The following is a 27,686-nucleotide window of genomic DNA, read 5'->3' as shown; positions in this document are numbered from 1 at the left end:
TGCTCAAAAATCCAAAGCCTCCTAGACACCAGCATGACACTGACAGGAAATGTTCGCTGCAGCATTCCTGAGAGCAGATTTTCTGACAGGGGGTGCTGAACCAGTAAGTACAATGCAAGCATTCCAAAATCCAGACTCCACAAGGGCAAGAGATACTCAACCTAAATGTGTCTTGCTGTGGTGAGTTTATCCTACTTTTGAGAGTCTGTTGAGCTCCTTGAATGTGTAGATTAATGTTTCTCATCAAACTTGGGTCTCTTAGGCTCTGTTCATTTTCCTTCCCTCTTTTAACTTTCCGTTCTCAGACTGGATGGTCTCAGTTGACCTAAGCTCAAGTTGCTGACTTTCTTCTCCCTGCTCAGATCTGCTATGGAGCCCCACTAGTGAGTTCATTCATTTCAGTAACTGTACTTTTTGACTCCAGAATTTCTACTTGGTTCCTTTTTACAATTTATTTTTATTGATGTTTTATACATATTATAAAAAGGAGCATTTTCTTACGTAAATAGGCAATAAATTACTATGAGATGAATGATTATAAAGCTCACTTACAGCTACTTAAGAGTTAACCACACATTTGAAAAAAATGTAATTTTACAACAAAGTTATAACTCCCATTAGGGAAACTGAGGAAAAATTAACCTACAGAGGAAACAAAGAGACAAAATTCCCACATTTTAATTACATAGTGATCAAACACACAATGTAATTATCTAAATTACCAAATTCTTACAGTAAATATGTTATGAATATTTAGAGTAAATTAAAAGAGAACTTTCCCAAAACTAATCAAAGACTTAAATTGATGTTTATAAATTTAGGGTCTAACAAAAAACAGAGATGTCAGAGAACTACAGACAAATCAGAGAAAGGCCAGAGACATCTTAGAGACAGAAGATACTCAAATTTTATCAATGGTCTCCTTAAAGTAGCAGCAGATATACTACACACTTCCTATTTGTCTGACGTAATCCTCACACATACACAAAATCGCACGAGACAAGCACCGTCATACACACATCTGGAAGATGGGGAAGGGAAGACCCGGAGAGGCAAAGGTATTTGCCCAGGATACAGAACCATCAGAACCTGAAACCAAGAACCAGACCTAAATCAGACTTCAGAATCTAAGCTCTTAAGCTCTAACCCACATAAAGTAGATAAAGTAGTCAGATGAGTTACAATGAGATAAACCAGTAGGTGGTATTAGCCCACTGGTATCGCAGTACTTAACATAGCAGACCCATGAGAAAGAACGTAATATACTTTATGTCAAGAACAAATAATTTTAGCTCTATCAATCACAATGCATTTCTGAAAAAACCTACAAGAAACATTAGTGAAGCAAACAAGAGTATCTCAGGTGTAAAGAGTTACTCGGACAAAATAACTGGCAAATTTAAAAATTACAAATCATGAATTTCCTAAAGCTCTGTCTAATCTCAGACCCTATGTACGTGCATCAGTAAATACAGAACCTTTAAAATAAAAATGAAAATAAAAAAGACGGGGATCATGACATCAGTGTAGCTTCTGAGCACTCAGGTAGTCTTGGGAAAGGATACCTGGAATGTTGGCCATTAATTCTTGCAACTTTTCTAAGTCTAAATTAAATCAAAAGTAAAACATTTAAAAGTAAAAATTTTTGCAAGTGACACAAGACCTGGGGTAAGTTCATTAACAATGAGATACTGACTTGAATATTATACTCAATAGACATGTATTAATTTTTAAATAAATAAAACATGAACATTAGCCTTATGCATATTCTAACCAACAAGAGTTCTTCAAAAACATTTCCCAAATTTAAACTACACTAGTCTGAAGGGTCTGTTTTTGTCTCACCTCAGTGAATCAAAGTTTAAACACATTAAAGAAAAAGCCTAGAGGAAAACCAATTGATCAGTTTTTGCCCAATTCCCTCTGCATTCCCTATCAACTCTCCATCCCCAACTTTTTTTACCATGAAAGGAAATGAATACACAGGTCTGAATAACACATAAGCAGAGAATCAATAAAGAACTGGTGATACCCTTTAAGGACTCCTTTAAAAATACAAATGGCCGGGTGTTGTGGCTCACACCTATAATCCCAGCACTTTGGAAGGCGGAGGCAGGCAGATCACCTGAGGTCAGGAGTTCAAGACCAGCCTGGCCAACATGGTGAAACCCCACCTCCACTTAAAAAAAAAAAAAAAAATTGGCCAGGCAAAGTGGCACATGCCTGTAATCCCAGCTACTCAGGAGTCTGAGGCAGGAGAATCACTTGAACCCAGGAGGCAGAGGTTGCAGTGAGCCAAGATCACACCACTGCATTCCAGTCTGGGTGGCAGAGCAAGACTCTGTCTCAGAAAAAAAAAAAAAAAAAAAACCCACAGACAAATATAATGAATTGGTGGTTCAATTAAGTAGTACTTTAAAAAGCTGGTTGTGAGAAATAGGCAAACTAAATTATTCTCAAGAAAAAAATAGAAGTATTACAAATTAGGTGCTAAAGTCAAAAAAGACAATTAGCCAGCTTGCAGTTTTGACTCTTGTTCTAATTGTTAGCAATATCTAATCCAATAGTATGAAAACTCAACAATTCCCACTCTATCTCTGCAGAAAACCACGTTTATCAACTGATCAGCAATCATTAGGAAAGTCAAAATCACCCAAATTCATACTACAATAGACATATTAATTATTGAATGAAGAGCATAGATTCTTTAATTAAATAAAAAGTAAATTTTCTCATTTTTATAATTCTAATTTTTAAAGACTGCCTTAAAATGTCATCTTGTAGTTCTGAAGGGTACAATTATAATAGATTCCGAGAAGATATGCCTCAAAACCGAAAACAGTAACACAGAGAACTTTTTATTTCCAGCGCAGAAGCTGGCCAAAGTATTTCTCACACATCTACACTGGTAAGCATGGCTGAGAGCATACAGATCATGGTAATAGAAAAGAACACATGTTCTCAAAATAAAACATTAATTTTTCATTTTCTTAACCACAAGATCACTTAAACTCCCATAAACTCATTACATGACACATTTTTTAAACTCAGAGAATCTGGCTTATTGTGATAATAGGCGATTTAATATGCATTCTAAATAATCGATTGCACAGGTTTTTAAACAGCTTCCAAATTCACCTGATCCTGTAATTATGGAATAACTGAACATAAATGCATTAAAAATGACAAGTCTCACTCTATCAAAGGAAATGCCTCTCACCTATGTGTCCCTGCCTCCTCACCACGGTGATAAAAACTCGACAGTAAATCTGTCAGTCAATACTTACTCTTGAAACATTAAGTCTAGAACTTTAAGTCAAAATAATTTTACAATGCTTTCCAGAAACAGACCTAAAAATAAAGATTCAAACTTAAAGGATGAATAACAAATATGCCTCTATAGATGGCATGTAAATGTATTTTAACACTGAACATTATATAAGATTTAAAAAAGACTGAGCTAACTACAGTGTCAGAAGTCAGTATCAAGTTTACCCTTAAGGAGAATGGAACAATGACAGGTACAAAATTGGGTACTTATAAGTGCTATTTCTTGACTTGGATAGTGGCTTATTACAAATTGCATATAAAAAATTAAAAACATAAAACAACCTAGATTTAAACAAAAGGTATAGAGATTAAGAGTGTGGCAGTCCATGCAGGTATGCAGAACCTGGGAAATGGGCATGATTCTTCATCTTAATGGAGGAAGGGATTAAAAATACCAGTTTACTCATTATTTTAATGTTTAGAAAGTTACAGGCTCACAAAGCTTTGAAAAACTTTAGGCAATCATTAGAAAAATAAAAACATACCTTTCGAAGCTTTCAATTTTTTTTTTTTTAAAAAAGTTCATTCATCGAAAGGAACATAAGAAGCCTGAAAGCGCTTTTTAATCTCTAAATTCAATATCTAATCCCTACAAAAATTTTGAAAAGAACTTTAAACAGAATTGACAGGCTGATTCTAAATTCATATCTAAGTATAAATGTACAAAAACAACAGAGAAATTGTGAAAAGAACAAAAGGTAAGAACTGCTTCTACCAAATTTCAAATGGAAAGTAGAGTCATTTAAATAACACTGACAAATAAAAAGCAAACAGAAAAAAGACAATCCAGAAACAGATTCAAGTATACAGAGAAATTTAGCTCAGTCAACAGTACAATGATTCTTTGTCCTAGTTTTGCAACTTTTTCATAAGTTTGGAAGAATGAGGAGAAAAAAAATTAAAAGAGAAATTCCATATAGAAAATAATTGAAAATATAAAACCATGCATGATTCACTCCTAAAGAGAGAAACAAATCCCTAAGAAAAATGGGCAAAGGATACTAACAGGTAATTAGAAGAATAAATTTAAAAAACAAAAAAAACCTTATATAAGCATGAAAAGCTGGTCAGTCTCGCTAGTAATCAGTGAAATGCAAATAAACACCCTAGTGAGATGGCACGTTTTGTGCATTAGGTGAAAATATTCTTAACACTGGATAATACAAAGTGTTGACAAGAACGGGGGAATGAGGCGCATAACAGAAAGCTGACAGTTGGGTAAACCTGGATAGCTACTCCTGAGCACAGCGTGGCAGAATCCAGGTTTAAAACATGCATCCCCGCAACCCAGCAACCCATCTCCCAGAACCCACCTTAGGGAAACATAAATACATGCAGGGAGACACATAAAAGGATGCTCATGTTAACACTGTTCATAAGATTAAAAACTACCAAGAACATCCTCTCCAGCAATAGGACTGGCTAGATGAAAACAGATCTGTCCCTGCCGTGAAATAATTCCCAGTAATAAGAAAAACTACACACCCCGTCAGGAAAGAGCTACGGCACAGGCTGAGCAGCTGGCACGGTGCAGATGCCCATGTGCCATGCTGTTCAGAGAGTCAATTCTGCTCCTCTCTTGCTTTAAAAACAACTCATAACAGCACAAACAATACATAAGGAAACAAACTGAATATAACACACACTTCCTACTTGCTTATTTGCAATGTCACCCATGAGAAACAGTACAACACAGGCCACTGCACCCAGCAGCACCCACGCACAGGCACACCTGTGTTTCAGTGGCCAGGACTCCACCACCTCCCGTCACACACAGGCTGTGGCACCTACAGCCCACTCCCACAGGCAGACGCCAGGGCTTTTCCAAGGTCAATGTGACCTTCACTGCAGTCCTTAGGTATCTGTTAATGCTTTAACATGTTCAACTGTACTGCAACTTATGTTAGATCCCTGTCTTTCTGTTGTTTTAATGTTACTGACAAAGCTTTTGAGTATCGTGCCCCTCATCCTATCTTCCACCAAAAGCCCCACCATTTCTATCGTGTGATTTTTCAGCAGCACATGCTGCGGCATAAAATTGCCTACATTTCAATAGCCATATATGCACTGACTCGTTTCATTAAGCAGCTAGCACCGGTCCATCAGAGTGAGTTTGCAAAGTTATCCCGGCAAAGCGGCAGAACCCGCCACGACGCCTGCAGCAAGGCTTGCCTCAGGAGGCCTGGTCCTGCTCTGCCATCCACGTGCCGGTAAACTCGGACACGTAATTTGACTCCGCTAAGGAATAAACTGGGACAATTTTCCACTAACCAAAGAACTCATGAACGCATCTGCTGTCAAGGCACTGTGTAAAATGTATACGGCATTCAAATGAAGCGCAGTCGTATTCCTGTTAAGAGAATATGGTAATCATGGCGGTGGGCGGGGTGTGACTGCATGGCCATGCTGTTTGAACCCAAGTCTCAGAACCGAACAGAGATCCTTACTTCGTGGTAAGTGTCCTCCAGCTCCCCGTCATATATCCAGCGGTACAGGAAGCTCAGGACGGGATGGGACACGACGCTGAGGATGTGCTGCACCAGGGACCGCATGTATGGGTCTCCCGTTTTCGTGTAGGCATGGACAGCCGAGGCCAGCTCACCTCCTTTCCTTCCTGGGAGAAATGGGGGAAAATACATAACAACACCCACATTTACACTCACAGTACACACCAGTCACTTCACACTGACCAAAGATGCCCAAGTAATTGAGATAAAGCACATTTGTTTTCTTATGGTTAATACCGCTTTGGACCTAGAAGCAGCAGTAACATGTAATGTTTCAGAAACCAGGAGGTCCGGACTCTAAGCCTGACCTCACACAAGTCTGTGAGTTACTCCTCTCTTTAGGGTTGCTGAGGAATTTCTCAGAAACAAAAAGTAGCAAAAAATTGCTGGCTACACAATCTGAAGGGCACATGACTATTCATACCCTTTTCACTTGAGACATACTAAGATTCACGCTTCCTAGTGCAATGCAGGCTCAAACATGTATGAGAAACAAAAGTTCTATGAATCAACACTTGCTCGCTTTTTTGTTACGGTATGCTAGTCCTAACCCACTGACTGGTTTCCTGACCCACGAACTGGTGACAACATCCAGTGTGAAAAACACTGCTCTGTGTGGAGAGAAGAGGGCCCCTGGGCCTTGGCCAGAACTACTCAGTATGAAGGACTAGAAATGGCAAAAATCCGCTCCAGAAAGAGAAGCACATGAAGGGTTCTCAAATTATGCTAATTTTATTAGACCAGTGGAAGGTTTTAAGGAGAGGAGTGAAATAATCTGATTTTAAAACGATGGCTCTAGTGTGTAGTGGGAGTGTGAGGGTGAACCGGGATCGGACAGCAGGTCTGACAACAGCCCCTAGGGCACCTCGGCCAGGCGCACAGGCTGAGCAGGGGGAGGGGGGTGAAGGACCCCAGGGACCTGCTGGTCACCGAGAGTGACAGAGGAGTCCGGGGGGAATCCAGTTCTGGAGGAGCGCTGGGAACTGGAGAAAACGCTGCTGTTTCTTCACTGTGCTCCACTCCTCTCTTTTTTGAGGAAAGTGCCAGGACGTGAGAGGGGAGGGTGTGCAGACAGCAAGGCGATCAATGTGGCCCTGCAGATTCTGGGGACCACCCCGGGCAGAGGGAGGCAGAGAGCAGGGAACTCTCGTGTGGCAGACGGCCGGCTCGTCCATCTGATGCGGTCCTAACAACCCTAAGAGGTAACGGCTGCTAGGATCTCAATGTTGCAGATGAGAGAAAAAGCAAAAAGGTTCCTGGACAAGGCAGCACAAACAATGAGAAAACATGTCAGAACGCAACTAGAAATACAGAACCTGGAGCCAGAGAGGCCAACGCAAGACATGCAAATATGGGAACATCTGACCAAGAAACACCAACACCAGCACGGCCCCTGACCGCAGAAGGAATCAAGGCAAAAAGCAAAATGCAAGGCGGGCTACCGAGGGAGCGGCCAGCACGGTGGGGAGCCACGGCTGAGGACCCTGCGAGAGAGATCTTCACACACAGACACGCGCCCCCTTCCCACCTCCTCTCAATGCCACCCCAGCTTCTACCGTACAACGACTGGGCCACACTGGCAACTGGTTGTGTTCCCTCTCGGTTAACAGCCATCGATTCCCACTGAATCCTCATGGCCGTTAAGGAAAACAAAGGGCAGGACACAGAAGTCAAAGCCTGGATGGCGCCCCTACACACGAGTTCTGAAACAACGCGAGCGCAGGACGCCACGGGACCTTGGCAGTGGTCCACCAGGGCCGCGAGGGTCTTCAGCCGGATTTTGGGATCGTAGGTCCAAACCAGGAGGCGCCGCAGGGTTAAACTACTCTCAAGTCCCAAGTTCACACCCTGGTCATCCTCCAGTTGTAGCTAGAAAACAATGAAGACAGAAATGTTTAAGTACGGATGACTCTGTAGGCCGCAATGCTTCACCTACACTACGTGAACGTAAGAAAACGGTCCTGCTCAGGAAAACGCAGCCAACGTCCCGTTTAAAAAACAAGTGTTTCTAAGCCGCAGGTCGCCTTTAACTGGCAGAACCCCAAAATTAGCAATCGATTTGGCTCCAGGAGACACTGAAACTTGATAGATATTTAAACCTTACAAACACTATTGTGAAAAATATTGCTATCTTTTAAATGTAATGTATCAAGTAACTTAAAATATCCTATATAGCTTCAATTTTGTAACACTTCAAATCATGAAGAAATTAAAATAAAATATGTACCTGAGAATGTAAAACTGAGAGCAATCGATAGTATTCTCTGAGTTCTTGGTGCAAGGCAGCACAAAAGCTCTGTTTGGAAGAGAGGTATAATTATGGCATGACACACTCGTTACACATGGACTGATTTTAAGTGCAAAGGTGTAATGCTTTTAGATACAGCTCAAGTGGGGTTCTTCGTTATTTAAATTCAGGTTTTGTCAATAATCTTCTAATCATCTTAATCCCCACAATATATATTTTAACAACATGAAAGAAGTGTTTCCTTAGTACAAAAAGCATGAACTTTGCAGAAAAGCAATGGGAAAACAAAATGTGGTATAATTTTCATGAAGTGTAGTCACTTTAGAGAATGACCCTTTAATATCATATCCCCTGTAAATATTCAGGGCTAAAATGTGATGTTCTTTAATGCTCTTAATTCACAAAATGTAAAAATTGGCAGCTCAATGCCAATCCCAATTTTTGTTCTGTTTGTACTGCTTTCTTTTCTGACCAACTTTTCCACACATATCCACCAGCCACACTCCCGCCATCAGTCACACTCCCCCCTCACCAGCCATGCTACCCACCACCAGCCACGCTCCCACCCACCAGCCACACTCCCCACCCACCAGCCATGCTCCCCCAACCAGCCATGCTCCCTCCCACTAGCCACACTCTCATCCACCAGCCACACTCCCTCCACCAGCCATGTTCCTACTCATCAGCCACACTGCCACACCACACACCTACTCACCAGTCATGTTCTTACCCACTGGCCATGCTGCTACCCACCAGCCACACTCCTCCCCACAAGCCATACTCCTACTCACCAACCATGTTCTTACCCACCAGCCACATTCTTACCCACCAACCATGCTCCTACTCACCAAGCCACACTGCCACACCACACATCTAATCACCAGCCATGTTCTTACCCTCCAGCCACGTTCCTGCCCACCAGCAGCACTCCCACCCACCAGCCACACTCCTACCACCAGCCACACAGCCACACCACATGCCTCCTCACCAGCCATATTCTTACCCACAAGCCACGTTCCTGCCCAACAGCCATACTGCAGCACTCCTACCTCCAGCCACACTCCTACCCACATGCCACTCTTACTCACCAGCCACACTCCCACCCACCAACCCACCAGCCACACTCCTACCCACCCGCCATGCTCCCATCCACCAAACTCCTACCTACCAGCAACACTGCCACCCGACATACCTACTCACCAGCCACATTCTTACCGACCAGACACACTCCTACCCACCCACCATGCTCCCACCCACCAGCCACACTGCCATGACTTCTGTGCTATGCTGGGCTCATAGTACAGTTGTTTTGTGATTCAATAATTTTTGGAGATTTCATTGGCAATAATTACTGCCCAATAATCAACCTATGGGAAAAACCACATGCTGCTTAGCCACGGAGAAGGGCTGGACAGTGGGAAGGCCACTGCTCCTGTCAGCTGCTCCGTCAGGCTCCAGCAAAAGGAGCAGCAGCAGCTCCCTCCCAACCATGTGCTGTGACATCAGCAGTTTCCACCCACGGCTGCCAAGACAGCCATAGCTGGGATTCCCATCTCCAGCTTCGGCAGTGTTCCCAAATCCTGCCTCGCCGTGCTGCCTGGGAAACCACAGAGCTGGGAGTGTCCCCTGTTGGCAGGCCCCATCCCAGCAGGGCCCCTCCCCAACCTTCCAGAGGAGGCAGCAGCAGCTGGGCAGGGCCCCGTCCGAGCGTCTGGGATCAGGGAATGCCATCTCCCCATGGCCAGCCCTGTCTCACCGCTTTCTCTGTGCTTTACAGGCCCCAGCAGGTCCCGAGCCAACCTTCTGTACTCAGTGTCCTCATCAGCACCCACTGTGGGTTCTACTTTCTTGAGTGGACCCTGACAGTTGGCCTCAAGCTGCTTTACTTGGAAAGAGCCCTAGGAGGGGCTGTTTCACAGTAAGATTTCAAACGGAGTATGCGTCTCCCAAAGTGCAAGGCACCCCAGCGTCCTAGAAAGCAGGAACGCACCTGCCCGACAAGTCCGAACGAGCGGTCCAGGCTCCTCTGGTCTGTGTATCTTCTGATTTTATTATGCAGCCAGCCCAACTCAGACAGCCTGACTGCTGCGTCTCTCAAAGACCTGCTTAGATTTGCCTAGAAAGTAAATGTATCAAGAGTTAAGCATTAAAAATCAGCACGAGAGTTCTAATTAGTATTTTTCGCAAGCACTTATACTTTTCATATTATAATCCTTAGGCTTCAAGACATAAAAGTAAAAACTGTCAGGTGCGGTGGCTCACGCCTGTAATCCCAACACTTTGGGAGGCCGAGGCTGGTGGATCACGAGGTCGAGAGATCAAGACAATCCTGTTCAACATGGTGAAACCCCGTCTCTACTGAAAATACAAAAAATTAGCTGGGCATGGTGGCACGTGCCTGTAATCCCAGCTACTCAGGAGGCTGAGGCAGGAGAATTGCCTGAACCCAGGAGGCGGAGGTTGCGGTGAGCCGAGATTGCGCCATTGCACTCCAGCCTCGGTAACAAGAGCGAAACTCCGTCTCAAAAAAAAAAAAAGTTAAAACTAAGATCTCATCCCTAAAGGGAAGGAAAGCACATCAGGTGCCAGCGTGATGGAAAGCACCTTGAAGGGCACAGTGAGCTCATTTCACACCCTCTGCCATTGACCTGCGGTGTGGCAGAGACGGTCTGTGACCTCAGTCTTGCTGTGAAAGGGCTAAGAAACACAGTGTGACCCATACCACAAGAAATGGGCATGGTAAAGGCAGGTTATGGAAAAAGAAAACAAACGCAGATGAAGACCCCTGACCTGGAATCCTGCATCAATGCCAAAGATGCCAAGGGACCTCTGTCCTTGAGTGCCTCAGGCATCACACAGCAGGACGCAGAAATCGGCTATGGGGCGGCCCCATCAGTAGAGTCGAGGAAAGGAGGCACGCATTCTTCACAAAGGTTCCCCATAATAAAACAGCACGAGCCACATGGACAGAAATATAAACCAAGATTCCACAGGGCAATTTTATCTCACACCCGATTCTGCAAAACCCCAATACCACCTTATCAATCAGCAGCTCACTATCTGGACTTCATGACATTATTTTTTGAATATTTTAAATTAGATTTTATGTTACATACCTTTCCTTCTACTCTGTAACAATTTTCAGCATTGTTCATTTTGATGTTTTTGCCGTCTATGCCCTGGAAGACGTACAAAATGTCCCTTACCAGAGCTGCTTCTGTAACTTCCATAGCACCTGCAAAATCATTTTTTAAAGAGAGTAATTACTAGACAATGCGCTTTAAGACACAATAGATACTATGATACAGTTAGCTTCAGATTAGACATTTGCCACCAGGATGCAATTTACTAACTCGATAAATAAGCTCAAGATGACAGAGTATGAGGTTAGAAAGAAACAAGGCTTTGCTGAAAGGGGATGGAGACCGTGCCATTTCTTATCTAAAGATCTCTCAAAAAAGAAACAAGCTTCTGTGTGGGAACCTAATATATAATCAAGGTAGCAGTACAAATCAATCACAAAAGGATCAATTATTGAAAGATGGTGTTTGGAAAACTGGGTTTACTACAAAGTATACTAACCGGTGTTCCTCCCTAATACCACATAAAAGAAGTTAATAGTACAGAAAAGACATTTATGGTTTCAATAATTCCTTTGAACAAAAGCTAAGCCAGAGCTCAGGTAGTAAGCCAAAATAAAAAACGGGAGGCAATGCCCAAAAATCCAAGACACCTGTGGGAGGCAAAAGATACCTCCAGCATCTGGTCTGGGGATCAGGACGCTGAACCGCCCAGCGCCTGCCCCAGGCCTAAGCCTGCCCCACCCAGATGCAGAGTGCATCTCTCAGGCATGGAACCTCTCATAAATGTCCACTGTGTCAGGCGGCTGAACAGAACTGCTCAGATCTTACATATCAATATTGACTACTTTCCTCTGCTTATTCTATCCATTCCTGAGAAGGAAGCTGAAATACCCAACTATAATTATAAGTTTGTTTTGCTTTCTAATTCTGTCCGTTTTGCTCTGTGTGTTCTGAGGGTCTGTCTGTCAGTAGATGACTTTGGTTTAGGATTATTTCTTCCTAAACAACTGACTCTTTCATTAGGAATACCCACTCTACCGCTGGTGCTACTCTTGATGTCTGCTTAACACAGCCGCCCATCTTTCTTCCCATTACTCTTTACAAAACTGCTGTTTTTCCATCCATATATTTTCCTATCTTTGTCCTTACATTTAAAATGTATTTCTTGTAAGCAAGGTGTAGCTGTCCGAATGATTTTTTTTTTTTTTATTACAAATCAATCACAAAAGGATCATTTATTGAAAGACAGTGCCTGGTACTTCAAAGAGAGTCACTGAGGAATTGCTCGATGTAATTTAATCACACTAAACTACATTTAATTAGTAATATGTCTGAACTTAAAGTCACCTTATTGCTGTATGTTTTAAACCTTTATCCCACTGTTCTTTATTCCTTTACTTCATCTCCTGTTTCTTCCTCAAGTATACATTTTAAGTCCATTTTATCTCTCAGTTTTGAAGCTATTGGTTAGGGATCAGGAGTCCCAGCAAACGAAAAAGCAGCAGGCAGAGAACAGCACCTGACTCAGTCTAGATGACTCTCAGTCTCGAGGCTGGCCTGCTGTGCCACGGACACACAGCTGTCAAACATGACATGAGTCGATGGCTGTGGACAGACAGAGACTGGGCACCAGAGCTATACACAGGGACAGGCAGCGTGGGGCTAAGGCTGTGCCAGGATGATCCAGCTCTCAGATGCTCCTCACCTTTGTACTCTACAAGAACACCCAGAGCTATTTCAGAATCAGCGGATCATGAGCCAACAGGGAAGCCCAATCCTCTATATCCAGGACACAGGACACTCATGTTTGAAACGCTGCTAACTGCAATGTCTCAATAAAGAAACGCAAACTTCCTTTTGGAATCTAGCAGGGCTTTAAAACCCTGAGGTATTCATTTCACCATCAAGCAATTCCTCAATGACTCTCTTTGACATGCCAGACACAGTGCTAAGTGCTGGCACCATTAATGAAACAGACATAGCCCCACTGTGGACTTAAGACTTTGGTAGAAGAAGGCGATTTTTACTAGGGGCCCTAACCCAGCCTTAACGACTTTCCCAGGGAGAAAGACAGGATGAAAACTGACAGGGAGAATGGGATGAGGAACAGCAAAGAAGAGAGATGTGGAGGGAGGAGAACACGGGGACCACCAGCCAAGAAGCAGACTATGCTGGGAGGAAGAAGCCCAGGCGTCCTGGGGTGACAAGCCAAACTCCCCAAGGCGCTGTAGACCGCCAGGGACTCTGGACTTCACTGTAAGAACAAAAAGAAACCACTGGAAGGTTTGAGGTGGGGATCCTGGGCCGTATTTTAAAATAAGGAAAGGCCGAATTCCAAATGTTCACAGAAAAGCTCTATTAACACAGTCCTTACTCACCACCCGTATCCCCTTCTCGCCTGGACCTTGTCATGTTGCGAGACAGAGCATTTGGGACACCTTTTGAGGTAGTGGCTTGTGAAGAAGGCTGATTTGAAGTTAAAGTCCATGCGAGTCGTGACCCCAACTGCTGTCGAAGGCAATCTCCTACTCCTGGAGCTTGATGAGACTGTCTAAAAAAAGGAAGAAACATGTATTATCTTCACTGAAGAGACAAAAGTGTCCCCGGAAATTTCTCTCATATTACTATCATGAATTACACAAATTTATAAATGTGAGATAGCTGATACCATGACTTTACCCTAATCGAATATATTAATAACAATCAGTCAGTCCCAAGTCCCTTGAACTTGGGACGCTTGGCCTAGCGTTCAGACCCAACACAGCGGTGGAAAAATAATGTTACTGCTGCTACCTTATATATATATATTTCCTACCATTAATATCAAAATCTGTTTGGCTTTTGTTTATAAACACTTAACATACCTTACCCACCTATAACCACTTTGAAATTCTCTACTTATTTTAACTTCAAAATCAGCAACTCTCATCCACCCCCCACATACTGAGCAGAGAAACCGAGTCATCTGGAACATTGCCCCGGGGGTCTGTCCTCACCTGTCTTCAGTCTTCTGGGTGCTCACTATGAAAAGCAGCACTGTAATTTTCAACTAACTTCTAACATTTACACACATATAAAATCTAAGGCAAATGCGTATTCGAGGTCAAGATGGCTTTTCAGCAATGCTGAGACTACGTCAAAGTTATTTTTTTGAAAACTATAAGAACCTCATAGCTAATTTCTATTCTATAAGCATAAGTTTTGACAGCTGAAACAAAAATATCACTTCCTGGGACTGCAAAACACAGCAATGAGAATCTCAGCTGCACCACGGTCTCCAGGTGCCAGAGCTTGGAATCAGCACTGGTATACCACTTGGGGGCGGAGGGTAGTCATCCATTGTCCCCTCGTGAAGTAAGGAGAAGAGGAAAGAAGCAAAACAGTCCTCATTTTACTCCACTCTCACCAGGAGAAAAGTCAACAACATTCACTAAAATTATGTCTTTGGGTATAGTTCTAAATTTAAGAGGAAGATTCTAAAAGACTGTTTCATTTCGAAGTTCTCCATACAGATTTTTAATAGGATAACAATAATTACTCCAAATTCTAAGGTATAAATGAGAATGCCAGCTAATTTTTTTTAGCTGGACCTTACTTCTAGATGAAATGTGTCAAGTGTTATTTTTAAATGCTTTACATTTTCTTTATAGAACACTAGACCCCACTGATAATCCACATTCTGTTTTTAAGTATCTTGAACATAATTTTGTAACTCACAAAATGACTTATGATTCTATTACACTCATATGGAAAACACCATGCTGAATCCTTGGTCACTGTTTTTCTGGAAAAATATCTACTCTATGATAATCCACCTTAATGTGATTTCCAGGAACCAACTATGGCAAAAAGCAAAGCCACCTGTTTATCTACACACAGGAGGAATGTGTTTAAAAACAGAGGAAAACAAAGTTCTAGGCATTAATGACAATGGCACCCGCTTGATTCTCAACTGTAAATCCTGTATTTCCTGAAAACGTGCTTTGACCACGGACATAACGTCTTCGCTGTGCATTCCTGCATTTCATCACCTTAATTCACGTGCATTAAAAGGTCACAATCCTTGAAGATCTCAGCACTTGAGGAATGTTCAACCTTATTTTATTTTACTTAACAATTTACTAAAGAATCCAATGAGGAGAAAAACATACATCAGTGAAGAGGCCACTGGTCCCTGAGTGATCAATCTGAGAACACAGTCAGAGAACCTCCAGAGGAAGGGTTTGCACACAGCACTTCCAGCTCCCTCATGATGGGCAGGCACTTCAGTGACAGGTGAAAGTGGCCAGAACTTTACAGTCAGCTCTGTCGATTACCAAGTGGAAAGAACTCCTGTTGTATCACAGCTCTGAAGAGGAGTAACACTCTGAGACAGGGTGCTTCAGACACAGTGCCCAGAACACTGCCTGGCACAAGAGGCCCCACTGATACTGTTGGTGAACACCGATGGCCGGTGAACGGCCTGCAGGCATCTCTGTTTCTAGCATGTAGAGAATCTGTACATGTCAGCATGGCCTTACCCCGGGAGGAGAGATTGTGGCGCAGGCGTGGGGCCACTGAGGGCACACAGGCCGATGCTGCTGATGCCGCTGCTGCCCACGCTGCCGGAGCTCTGGGCTGACTGGGTACTCCGATCCTGGTAGCTCAGGGGGAGGGTCTGCGGCCTGGCATAGTAGTAAGGGGTTGAGTGGGCATCTCTTGGTAAGGCCTGAGCAAATAACGTAGCATAGCTAGAAACCTGAAAAGAGAAACACACTAAGAACAGAGACAGGAGATTACAGAATACTCTTCCCGGACCTAACAGGGTCCTTTACGTTCAGATTTGCCTTCTTTTTCTGTCATTGGATTTGGATTCCATACTTTCTTAATAAATCAGATGTTACGCTTTTAAAGTATGCCTGAATTGATAAAGTTTTAGATTTTCTGGACTCCAGAATCACTACACTTATAACTAAATATTCTGATTCAAACAAACTAAAACTTAAATAATTTTCTGAAGTTAGGCATTATGAAATCATGATTGCTCTCTATATATCCGTATCTATGTGATTTACATGTATATTAACATATAATGATTGCTGAGATGAAGCCATGAGCGACAAACAGAACTCTTTCGCCCACAGCTTCGACCTCTTTGGCTGCCACGTCTCTGGCCAGTGAGTACTTTATTACACCAGACTCTGGGACGCGGAGCACCCAATTCGCTCTGATATCCTGCAGGGGATGGACACCGAGCCCGGGGATGAGAGAATTTCACAGGCACATCAGAAAAGAATGCTCATAACTCAAAGCAAGAAAAACTCCTAAAGCGTCTTTTAGTTCACAAAGAATTACCGATCAGCATTGATATTACTAACTTCACAACATAAACATTTTGAAAACTCACGATTTATTCTCTAATCACCCATTGCCATGTTTGAATAACAAAATTCTGAAAAAGATCTTCAGGAAGCTGCACACTGACTAAAAATGCTCTTAAAAAGAAAAAGGAAAAGAAATCTCTTGACCTTCTATGACCAGACAAGCCTGTTGCTTTCCTACACTACTTTCTGAGCTGCAGAAGCTGTTTCCTATCAAAGTTGGCCAGGGTGTCCGACAGACACAAAGCTGGAAGGCAAAGCCACCTACCTTGCTTGGCTGCCTGCGTGGGTCCTCACTGAGGCTCAGCAAGAGGTAGAGTATTGACCACTTATTTTTCAGAACTCCCTGTTTAGAAAAAAGTTAATATTAAAAGAACAATTTTATACTACTCTCCAGTCTTATTTTCCTCTTTCCTGAACTATATTTCCAAACTGGAAACGCGCTTTAAAATTCTTTGTAACATCAAATCTAACCGTTCACAAGTATTTTCAACAGTGCCGCCCAACCAAACGTGGAAGCAAATATCTTTATGCAATCAACACCCTTTGGTCTTTCATTCCCCTATTAACTAGCTCTACAGTCCCCAATAAGAAAAGTTTTTCAAACTACCCTATTCCTGAATAGCGGTATTGTCTCCCCTGAAATAATCCTTATAATGTCTCCAAAACCATAATTATGAGACAAAGCCATCATAAAAATATGTGAATTATTTTTTCATTTATCAACATCCCATTTCCACCACAAGCACAGGTTAGTCTCATTACTGTGTGTACCTAAAGTCAAGATGTGGGCAGGAGCAATGGCTCACGCCTATAATCCCAACACCTTGAGAGGCCAAAGCAGGTGGATCACTTGAGGTTAGGAGTTCAAGACCAGCCTGGCCAACAAGGTGAAACCCCATTGCTACTAAAAATACAAAATTAGCCAGGCATGGTATCACGCACCTGAGTAGTCCCAGCTACTCAGGAGGCTGAGACACGAGAATCGCTTGAACACAGGAAGCAGAGGTTGCAGTGAGCTCAGATCGCACCACTGCAATGCAGCCTGGTGACAGAGTGAGACTCTGTCTCAGAAAAAAAGAGATTTGGGTCTGAAGCACTTAGCTGTCAAGATAACTAACCCACAGGTTTCTATCCAAGGGTTATATACAGATTGCATTCATTTCCAAATGTGTATCACACCAGTCTGATTTGCAAACATAACAGCAGCCAAACCTGTCGTTCTGCCTTGAACTTACATGGCATTATCCTCTATTCATACAGCCTCATCTTTTGCACGCACAGGCTACAATATATAAGTACCTTTATTGACGAAACAAACTACGGGATGATTACTTACATTATGCAAATTCTCCATTATATAAAACATTCTCTGAAAGTTTAAGAGTAAGCTCATCCCAGGTATTTACATTGCTGTCTAACGTAAAACACTGATGGACATAGACGTTTTCAGATACTCAACTTATTTCCCAGCCAGGGCCACAAGGATGAGAAAGAGACCCAGCCCTGATGGAGTGTATCTCATCACAGGCAATGGACCAGTGAGCGGATGCAATGTGACAAATGGCACTTCACAGCTCACGAAAGGGCTCCCAGGGGAGACTCGCATCTCCTAGGAAGACAGGCGGTGCAGGGGGAGAGACAGGAACAGTGAACACAGCAAGCCGGCAAAGGCCAGGAGTCAGGAGGGAAACCGACGACACAAGGAGGCCTCGACGCCGCGCCAAGGAACTTGGATGTGGCACTGAAGACAGCAGCAGGAAGCCCCTGACGGACGTCCTGGGGAGAGGCAGCATCACTGCACCCGCAGTGACCAACTGGCTGGAGGGGACAGCCCGAGAGGAAGAGCGCTGTCATCTGGAGATGTGAGCAGCTGATCGCAGTGCAGCGAGCTGAGTGTGTGCTCAGTCATGTGTCCCTGGAGAGTCCCTGCAAGCCGGCATCAAGGGCCCGAGAGGCTCAGGCACTCAGGCCCAGGACCAAGGAGCCACTGCCCATCTTTAGCTCCTTCCACACATGAAATCCTGTCATCGTCACAGCCGCGCTCTACAGGACTTATTCTCTTCACGCCACAAATGAGAGAACGAAGGACAGCAAACCTCAGTAACTCACCCAAATCACTGAACTACATGCAGGGTTCACAGCCGGGTCTGCCCGACTCCAGAAGGGACAAAGGAGAGATATACCGGGGCATGACACTCAGGGGCCCGTGTGGGGCAACGTGAATGTGCTGTCATTCACCAAAAGAGAGCACACAGGAGACAGAGCAGGCTGTGTGGGGGTGGATGCGAATGGATGCCCAGAGGGGTAGAACAAGGGGCACACTCCTTTCAGCTCAGAGGATGCCAAGCTGTGAGTCCCTGTGGGAGTTTCCAGGGAAATCTCTGAGTAAAAATGACCAGTAGGTGTAGGGAAAGATGGCAGGAAATGTTCTATAAGAAAGTACTGGGTTAAAATCTCAGATTTTATTTCAGCAAAGATACATTTGAGAGTGAAGGGTGGAGAAATTTCAAAAATGAACAAAATTATACACCAAAAACTTAGCAAGTAACATATTTAAAGGAGGAGGCAGCATCATTTTTTACTATTTTTTTTCCCATTTGTGTCTTGAGAAAATACATTTTTTACTATTAAAAAAAAAAAAGAAAAAACCAAGGATCTCTTCAGTCTGCTAAAGAGCATTTGATACGAAGGTGTGGATGGAAACAGGGAAACCACAGGAGACAGTGAGGCAGTCTGGGAACACCACCAGCTACACTGTCAGCCAGGAGCCACTAGGGACCACCACCGGTCAGGAGCCACTAAAGACCCCAAGGCCAGAGGAATGGGGGCTGGAGACAGCAGTCACAGGGCCCAGGAGGGCCCATCACAGGGCAGGGTCTGCCCTCAGAAGCTGTGGGCACAGCCACGCCACTGACAGCTGCCTGGCAGCAGTGGAGATGATGGCTTAGCAACATCCCTCTCCCAACTCGGATTCACCCTGGGGCTGAAGCCAGTTCCAGCTAAAGCCAACCGGTAGACACACAGCAAGAGAGGCTGAGAGTACCATCCACAAGGCCTGCAGAGCACAGGGAGGGGCAGGAGCAGGCAGAGGAGAGATCTGGCAGAGGAAAGCACATCGTGCCTGCCACTCTGGCAGTACAGATGCTTTTAACCAGGCTAAACCACTTCAGACCTGCCACATAACACTCTGAACTATAGGACCGCAAGTTCAGGCATAAAACTTTTAAAACTGTGCACAAACTGAACTCTAAGTGAGGAAAGTCTTATCAGGACATGGTGTAAGATCTAGAGGAACACGAAATCAACAGGTTTGCACAGCAGCTGTCTAGTGCCCAGCACAAGAGCTGCCCCAGCTCTCCCGGCACTGCCACGCCAGAACACCCCTCATCAACAGGGCACCACCTACCACCCCGCCCCAGCCGGGGCAGTCCAGCTGCACAATGTCCTCCTTCTGCGTCCCTCATAAGCCACCCTCCCGCCTCCGCCTTTCTACCCAGCTCGGGAACACCGCGGCGCTCTCGGACCCAGCCCGGGAACACCGCGGCGCTCTCGGACCCAGCCCGGGAACACCGCGGCGCTCTCGGACCCAGCCCGGGAACACCGCGGCGCTCTGCTCACATCTCCAGGTCAACCTGGACCCTCCTTCCACTCCCCGACTCCTTCCTCTAGGTGTAAAACAAGAGCAAAAGGTCCACTGCACCTCCGACCTTTCTTCCATGTGGTCTGCACAGCACATCCACAAATGGGGACCTAACTAAGACAAGATTAAAAAAAAAAAAAAAAAAAAAAAAAAAACAGGATCAACAACCTTCATACTTCTGAGGAGCCACTTTGAGCAAAAGGATGGAATGGCTGCCCATCTGAATACACTATTCTGCTTTGTTTCATTGTTGCTCTTACACTGTTTTTCCTAGTACTTTTCATCACGTTTCAGTCATACAATAAAAAACCCGAGAGAGTCAGTTTGGGGGCAAGCCCTAGGAAGCAGGCTGCTATTTAAAACACTGATATTAGGAATAAACATTCAGAGCGTCAAACAAAATTTTAGAAAGCAACCATTTTAAGTCACCAAGTGTCTAAATACGTTTTCATCCAATGGCTAATTTTAACAAATACAACAGCTTTTACTAGATGAAATCTCCCTTCGGGGTCCTGGGAAGGCTAAGGATCTTGAGAAGTGTGATATCCTATGAGCAAATCTTTTTAACATTCAATGTGTAGAAAATGGTCTTAAAAATGGAGAAAGATTTAAGAAAAGCAAATGATAGAGGAGTTCAAACTAATTTGCCGGGAAATGAATGGACAAAAAAAGTTCCTATTTCTTATTCTATAAATATTACAAAGATAATATCGCAAATATTATGGGGAAAAGCATGCTAAAAACAGTGAATCCAAGTCAGACAATGAAGGAATCAAAATGGGCAGCGAGTGAACTAAGCTCATTTCAAGAGCACAATATAACAGAGGAAGACTCACAATGAGGGCTGAATCACTAGCAGCATCAGGCCTAACTCAATCGTTTCCACTGTGAAACACTGACAGTATTTGCTGCGCAAAGCACTAAACCACTAGATTCTGGAATCTAAAACTAGATTCTCTCCGTGAAAGGAGAGAAAGCTGGATGAACTAAGTTCCTTTATGGTCAGAAATCACAAAAATCTCACCCTAAGATTCAATTAATGTATTGGTATACAAGCTGCCAAAATCTTTTATCAAGACACAGGGCGGGGCTCGGTGGCATGCACCTGTAGTCCCAGTTACTTAGGATCACTTGAGCCCCAGAGTTTGAGACCAGAAACCGCATCTCAAAAAAAAAAAAAAAGTTGGAAAAATCATTTATTTTCAAGTATCAATATCCAATCACATTCAAAATCAATTTTTTCAGTTATTCACTATGGCAGTGCAAATTATGACCCAATGAATAAAGTAAGCAACCAGATAAAGTTTAGCTATTACATGTAGATAAGTCAAGGAGTCTACCGGTGTGCTTCCTCCCAGCAGTATAATTAGCGACTACAATACAAACTCACAGATTCTGTTGACTTTCCCAGTGTAGCTTCATTCATCTTTATAAGCAATTTAGCATTAAATCCAGCTAAAACTTACTTCTAATACTAAAATTCACAGACACACACACACACACACACACACACACACACACAGAGTCTACAATTAAAAGCAATTACCAATTACAGAAAAGTTTAACAGATACCACGAAAAGCATTCAAAGGTTCCTGTATAACCTGTCATATCCTCAGCAATCAGCACAATGCCTTTCAGAATTCCGCACAGTACCTGTGAATGAAGTTTTCTGTGGAGTTCCGAAAATAATGCAGCATCTGCTTCTCTTCGTTGTCGAATAACTGAAAAGTCATGAAGAAAATAAGCGTGGTAATTACAAACACCAAAATTCATTTTTATGACACTATTTCACCTACAATAAAACTTGCAAGTGATGAAGTCAGAGAAGAAAGCCATTGTCAAATTAGATGATGAGCGACTTGTGACCTCTATGAATCTGAGCAGTTTAACCTCCCTGACATTTGTAAAGTATGAAAAATATTAGGCTGGGATCAAAGAGTTTATGTGAAAATTAGGTAAAATAATAGAAATCATGGAATTACTTACAGTCCACCTACAAATGTTAATCAACAGTAAGGCGAACATTGTAATTAGCTAACAGTGGCCACCTGGGGGTAGGGATGGAGAGTGAAAACATCTGGAATCCTGAATCCAACGGCAGTAAGCAAGTACAATATTCATGGCCATTTATTTCACTTGGAAACTAAACATCCTAAACATTTTTGTTAAGATACACAGCAATGTTTCATCTTGTTTTAGTATTAAATGTCATAATCAATTACTGTTTCAAAATAAAATTCAAAATAGCTTATTAATTTTCATCCAATTCATTTTATTAACAAATGTCTTTGGCTGTGGCAGCTACACTCACAAATCATCTGAAAGCAGCCATAGTGGCTCCAGTCCATGAAGGAGGAGAAGCTGCAGTCTTACTGGGTTCCCTGGGGGAAGAGAACTCACTTTGCTCACAATGACAATACTGCACACACCACCTGTGCATCGGTGCCTCTCAAAGACGCCGTAACACCCACTGGAAAAGGTGCCACTTTCAAAGGCTAACTTATAACTCCAATACTCTCTAATGAACCTTCGTATTTATCCCATTTTAGTAGTGTGACTTTATAAAAAGCTCATCAGCCAATCACATTTAGCCTTAAATGTTCTAATTCATTTGTGCAAAGATAATGACTGACTTTACAGCCAACCCCATATTCTTCAGCTAAAAAAGGATGTTGTATGAAGCACATACCAGAGATGACATAATCTAATCATAACTGTATATTCGACTCTTCCTATACAGAAAAGAAAAGCTATCCTAAAATATACCATGTAAAGTGCATTAAACAAAATGAATACACTTAAAATTTAATAAAATTTACTGTATTTAAAACACATAGACTCCAAATACAACCATGAAATCAAGCGAGTGATGCTCTTTCTATAGAATGAGATCAACACACTAAAGTCTGGAAAGAACAAACTGGCACCAATTCATGCATGCACTATAGTCACAGCAGAATGAAATAAGAATAGAGATGAACACAAGTGATGCTTCTCTATTAAACGATAACAAATCCCCAGTGACAATGTGCCCCACCTGCCAGTGTGAAAAAGGAGGGAACTGACAGGTGTTAGTTTTGTCATACATGATCGCCTTTGCTATTTGTTTCAATATAAAACATACTAGCACTTTATATTTGAGGTTGGTTATATCAAATGGAATATTAACTCTTCTGTATTATTCCAGAAAGCAGAGCTACCGTAACTCAACTAATCTATCAACAACTGTAATCCAATTTCTAATGTCTAAGCACTTGTAAAAGATGACAAATTAACAGTGCCCATCACATAAGAGGACTGACTACAGGTGCTGAAGGAGGTGGTGCTCACTGGAGGTCCCCAAGAAGAGGTGGGAACACCCCAAAGGCACCTGAGTCACTCAGTACACACCATGCCTTAATCTCAAAACACACACAGAAAACACCAACTCTATACTGTTTTCTTCTTTAAAAGGAAAATCCCAGACTCCCTTGAATATCCACTGCAACAATGTAGCTGTCAGTTATTGAACTAGGAGTTTAAACAAACTTTATTTTTAGCTATTCTGACACATAGGTGTAATATTCTCACCATGAGGCCCTGCAATGAACTTTGTAAAGGACAAGGTCTGCTGTTATATAGTACCTAACTGGTGGAGTCCTCAGTAATCATCTAAAATGTGTAAAGTGGTTACAGTTCAAGAGGAGAGCACAGTGTTCTTATGTTCAGTTTTATAGACATGAAAGGAAAATAAATTTTAATACGTTAACAGCAGTTAAAATTCTCCATTTTTATTCCCCATCTTAAATAACAAACGCGCACTCAGCAACACCGAAGCTCTGCATTGTAACAGCAGACGCATCACTTCCGACCCCGCTGCTCATCCAGCCCTGGACAGGCACAGGCACTGGGTCTAGGTGAAGTTCTCCCAGGTCACAGCCTCAACTCTATCCACAGCTGACTCGCCTCCAGTGCAGCCACATAGCTCTAAAATGGTACCTCCACAGACCACAGGCCACACAGTGCATAATGCAACAGCCAGGGGTGGGAAACTGTGCCATGCGTACTTGTGGAAGGTGTATTACTGAGACCCAAGGCACACGTCTGCTCCACGTGGGCAGTTTAACGGTGAGGCCCAGCAGGGAAAGGCACTCCCCTTCATGCAGGCCTCTTTTCTAGTCCAGCTGAAAAGCACCACTGGGTTTGGCTTATACAGCCCAGAGAAATGTAAGGACGGAGAGCTGGCCACCTGGAAAAGGCACCTTTCAAACGGGACGTCTCATGTGTGGCTGCTCATTGCTCAGAGCCAAGCTTCCCCTTCAGACTCCCCAGAGGTGAAGCAGGGCGCAGAGCCCCACCAAGGATGATCAGATAATCTACTAACCAACCAAGAGCTGACAAACGGAAAGCTTTCTTCTCTAAGCTGCCAGGATTTGCAAAAGCTTTATGCACCATCTGGAATTTAAAATTCTAAAGTACTATGTTCTAATAGTTCTGACTCTACAACAGAACCCACCGGTCCTTATTTTGTACCTATATTAAATTGTGCTTGGGAACTACATACACACATACACACATGCATACATACACCTGCTGAAGCCCCAACAGGTTTTAAGAATCCAAGACATGACATTTAGAAAAATACATACGCTCTTTCTTGATTTTTTCAGCTACCAGAAATTCATCTCTTTCAACAGTTGGGGCAAAGTTGCTGCCAATCACCCGCACGGCATACTGGAACTGCTGGGCTACATCAGCTGAAAGTCAAACAAAAGGACGTGGATTGTTACCAGCCAGGTTAAGTTCTGGTCACCTGAAGCTTCGAGTTCAAGACAGTGAACTAGATACATCTACCTTCCACCTCCCCGAGGTCTCAACCGAGAGGACAGAAAAGCTATTAAGAAATCAAAACAGAATGAGTGAATGAAATTAGAGTTCAATAAAATAAGAATGAGAACAGCAACACACCAGAGAGTCTGAAAAATCCTAGATGATAAAAAACCAAACTGGCTCAATAAACACAAAAAGAAAAGGAAGAGAAAGGGCCACATCCCAACACATGAACATGAGAAGGCGGCCTGGTCAAGAGAGCCTCTGAGAAGCTCCCAGGTCAACAAACACAAAAGCCGGAGGTGGGTCACTCAACAGTCAAAATAGACAGTTAGCTTGCATGTGCACCTCTAGACGAAGATGACAGCTTAAACACACGTGCCTCCACTACCATCAAAAATGCCGTCAAGTTGAGGATAAAGGAGTTTTTAAAATTAAAAGCGTAAACCAACAAGGACAAAGAAAACAAGGCAGAAAGGAATCAGAGAGAAGGCGAACTGTGAGAAGCTGGACTGCAGCTGGATGTGCGGTCTGACTCAAGAGGGCAGTGAAACCTGAACACTAAGTGTCCGTCAGGTTCAGAACGGGGAGAGGGGAGTGGGAGAAACAAATGTCAAGAAGAAATACATTTCCCACTGCGGAGCCCAGGGAGGTTCCGGACAGGAAGCAACTGGGTGCTCTCAGGGTGCAGAAGCAAGCAGGGCTGAAGGGGGAGCCCTGGCCGCAAGTCTGGATGGAAACAGACCCCTGGGTCCTCCATTCAATCCCACACTGCCAGACAACCACCGAGACCTGCCCAGCAAGCCTGCCCTGCATGGACAGCAGGGTGTCCCTGGTCACTAAGTAAAGGTAACAGGCAACTCAGGGACCCCCCAGTCCTTCCTGGAACTCCGGTATGCACAATTTGTCTGTGGGAAGACTGATCAGCCCAAGAGAAAAGAGACAGTGATGGATGGAGATCCCCAACAAGCAGACGGGTCTGTGTCCAATTCAGGCAGACCACAGAGAGCTGCAGATCTGGTTCCAATAGTAAAGAAAATACTGCGAAAAGAGAGTCACTTGAACTTTTTGGTTTCTCAGTGCATATAAAAGCTTGGTTTAATATACTGTCATCTATTAGGCATGCAACAGCATTCTGTCTAAAAAGAAAAAATATATACACACTTTAATTTAAAAATACTTTATTGATTAAAAAAAAAAAAAAAAAAAAACACGCTAACAATCATCTGAGCCTCTGAGCCTTCGGCAAGTCACAATCTTTCCTGGTGGAGGGTCTCGCCCTGATGCTGACGGCTGCTGACTGACCAGGGCAGTGGGTGCTGAAGGCTGGGTGGCTGCGACGATTTCTTAAAATAAGACGATGTAGTTTGCCACACCGATTGACTCTTCCTTTCATGAGATTTCTCTGCAGCATATGATGCTGTTTGGTAGCATTTTACCCACAGCAGCACTTCTTTCCAAACGGAAGCCAATCCTCTCAAACCCTGCCACTGTTTTAGCAACAAAGTTGAGGTAATATTCTAAATTCTTTGTTGTCATTTCAACAATGTTCACAGCACTTCAGCAGGAGTAGATTCCATCTCAAGAAACCACTTTCTTTGCTCATCAACGAGAAGCAACGCCTCATCCATTCACATTTTATCACGAGATTGTGGCAATTCAGTCATCACATCTTCAAGTTCCTCTTTCTAATTCTACTCTTGCTATTCCCACCACATTTGCAGTTCCTTCCTCCACTGAAGGCTGAACCCTTAAAGTCACCCATGATGGAGGCCAGCTGCAGTGGCTCATGCCTGTAATCTCAGCACTCTGGGAGGTCGAGGTGGGTGGATCGCAAGGTCATGAGTTCTTCAAGACCAGCCTGGCCAACATGGTGAAACCCTGTCTCTACTGAAAAAAAAAAAAAAGACACCAAAAAAAAAAATAAATATATATATAGCCGGGCATGGTGGTGGATGCTTATAATCCCAGCAACTAAGGAGACTGAGGCAGGAGAATTACTTAAACCAGAAAGTGAAGGTTGCAGTATGCTCAGAGGAGCCACTGCGCTCCAGCCAGAGCAAAACTCCGTCTCAAAAAAAAAAAAAAAGTCACCCCTCATGGTTGAAATCACTTTCTTCCAAACTTCCGTTAACGCTGACAATCTGACCTCCTCCCATGAATCGCAAATGATCTTAATGGCATCCAGAATGATGACTTCTTCCCAGAAGGTTTTCCATTTACTTTGCCCAGATCCATCAGAGGAACCACGATCTGTGGTGACTACTGCCTTATAAAATGTGCTGCTTACATGGTAAGATTTGAAAACTGAAATTACTCTTTGGTCCACGGACTGCAGAATAGATGCATGTTAGCAGACATGAAAATGACTCCAGATGCATTCTCCATGAGCAAGAATATTTTGAATCTTTTTCTGGGCAGTAAACCTTAACAGTAGGCTTAAAATATTCAGTACGCCATGCTATAAAAAAAGATGTGCTGTCATCCAGGCTTTGTTGTTCCGTTTATAGAGCACAGGAAGAGTAGATGTAGCATTAAGGGCCCAGGATTTCAGGACGGTCAAGAGCACTGGCTTTAACAACTTCAGTCACCAGCTGCATTAGCCCCGGACACAAGAGTCAGCTCTGAAGGAAGGCTCTAACTTCTCTCTAGCAATGAAAGTCCTAGATGCCATCTGCTTCCAATAGAAGGGTGCTTCATCTAC

The 27,686-nt window shown here is 43.4% G+C and overlaps 1 protein-coding gene across 1 annotated transcript in view; it reads right to left on the bottom strand.

The window, feature by feature from the left end:
• The window catches only part of TUBGCP3 (tubulin gamma complex component 3), a 103,468-nt gene that overhangs the window by 60,554 nt on the left and 15,228 nt on the right, over positions 1-27,686 (bottom strand). Inside the window, exons 2-11 of the mRNA XM_039473272.2 lie at positions 24,802-24,909; positions 21,827-21,894; positions 16,797-16,874; positions 15,689-15,906; positions 13,547-13,719; positions 11,202-11,320; positions 10,076-10,201; positions 8,065-8,133; positions 7,574-7,706; positions 5,778-5,944 (exon numbers count right to left, since the gene is read on the bottom strand). Of these exons, the coding sequence (XP_039329206.1) occupies positions 5,778-5,944; positions 7,574-7,706; positions 8,065-8,133; positions 10,076-10,201; positions 11,202-11,320; positions 13,547-13,719; positions 15,689-15,906; positions 16,797-16,874; positions 21,827-21,894; positions 24,802-24,909 (1,259 nt within the window). The remainder of the gene's footprint in view (positions 1-5,777; positions 5,945-7,573; positions 7,707-8,064; positions 8,134-10,075; positions 10,202-11,201; positions 11,321-13,546; positions 13,720-15,688; positions 15,907-16,796; positions 16,875-21,826; positions 21,895-24,801; positions 24,910-27,686) is intronic.

This window comes from Saimiri boliviensis, chromosome 16 (genome assembly GCF_048565385.1).
Source record: "Saimiri boliviensis isolate mSaiBol1 chromosome 16, mSaiBol1.pri, whole genome shotgun sequence".
NCBI classification, from domain to species: domain Eukaryota; kingdom Metazoa; phylum Chordata; class Mammalia; order Primates; family Cebidae; genus Saimiri; species Saimiri boliviensis.
This window is presented reverse-complemented; position numbering and strand designations above follow the sequence as displayed.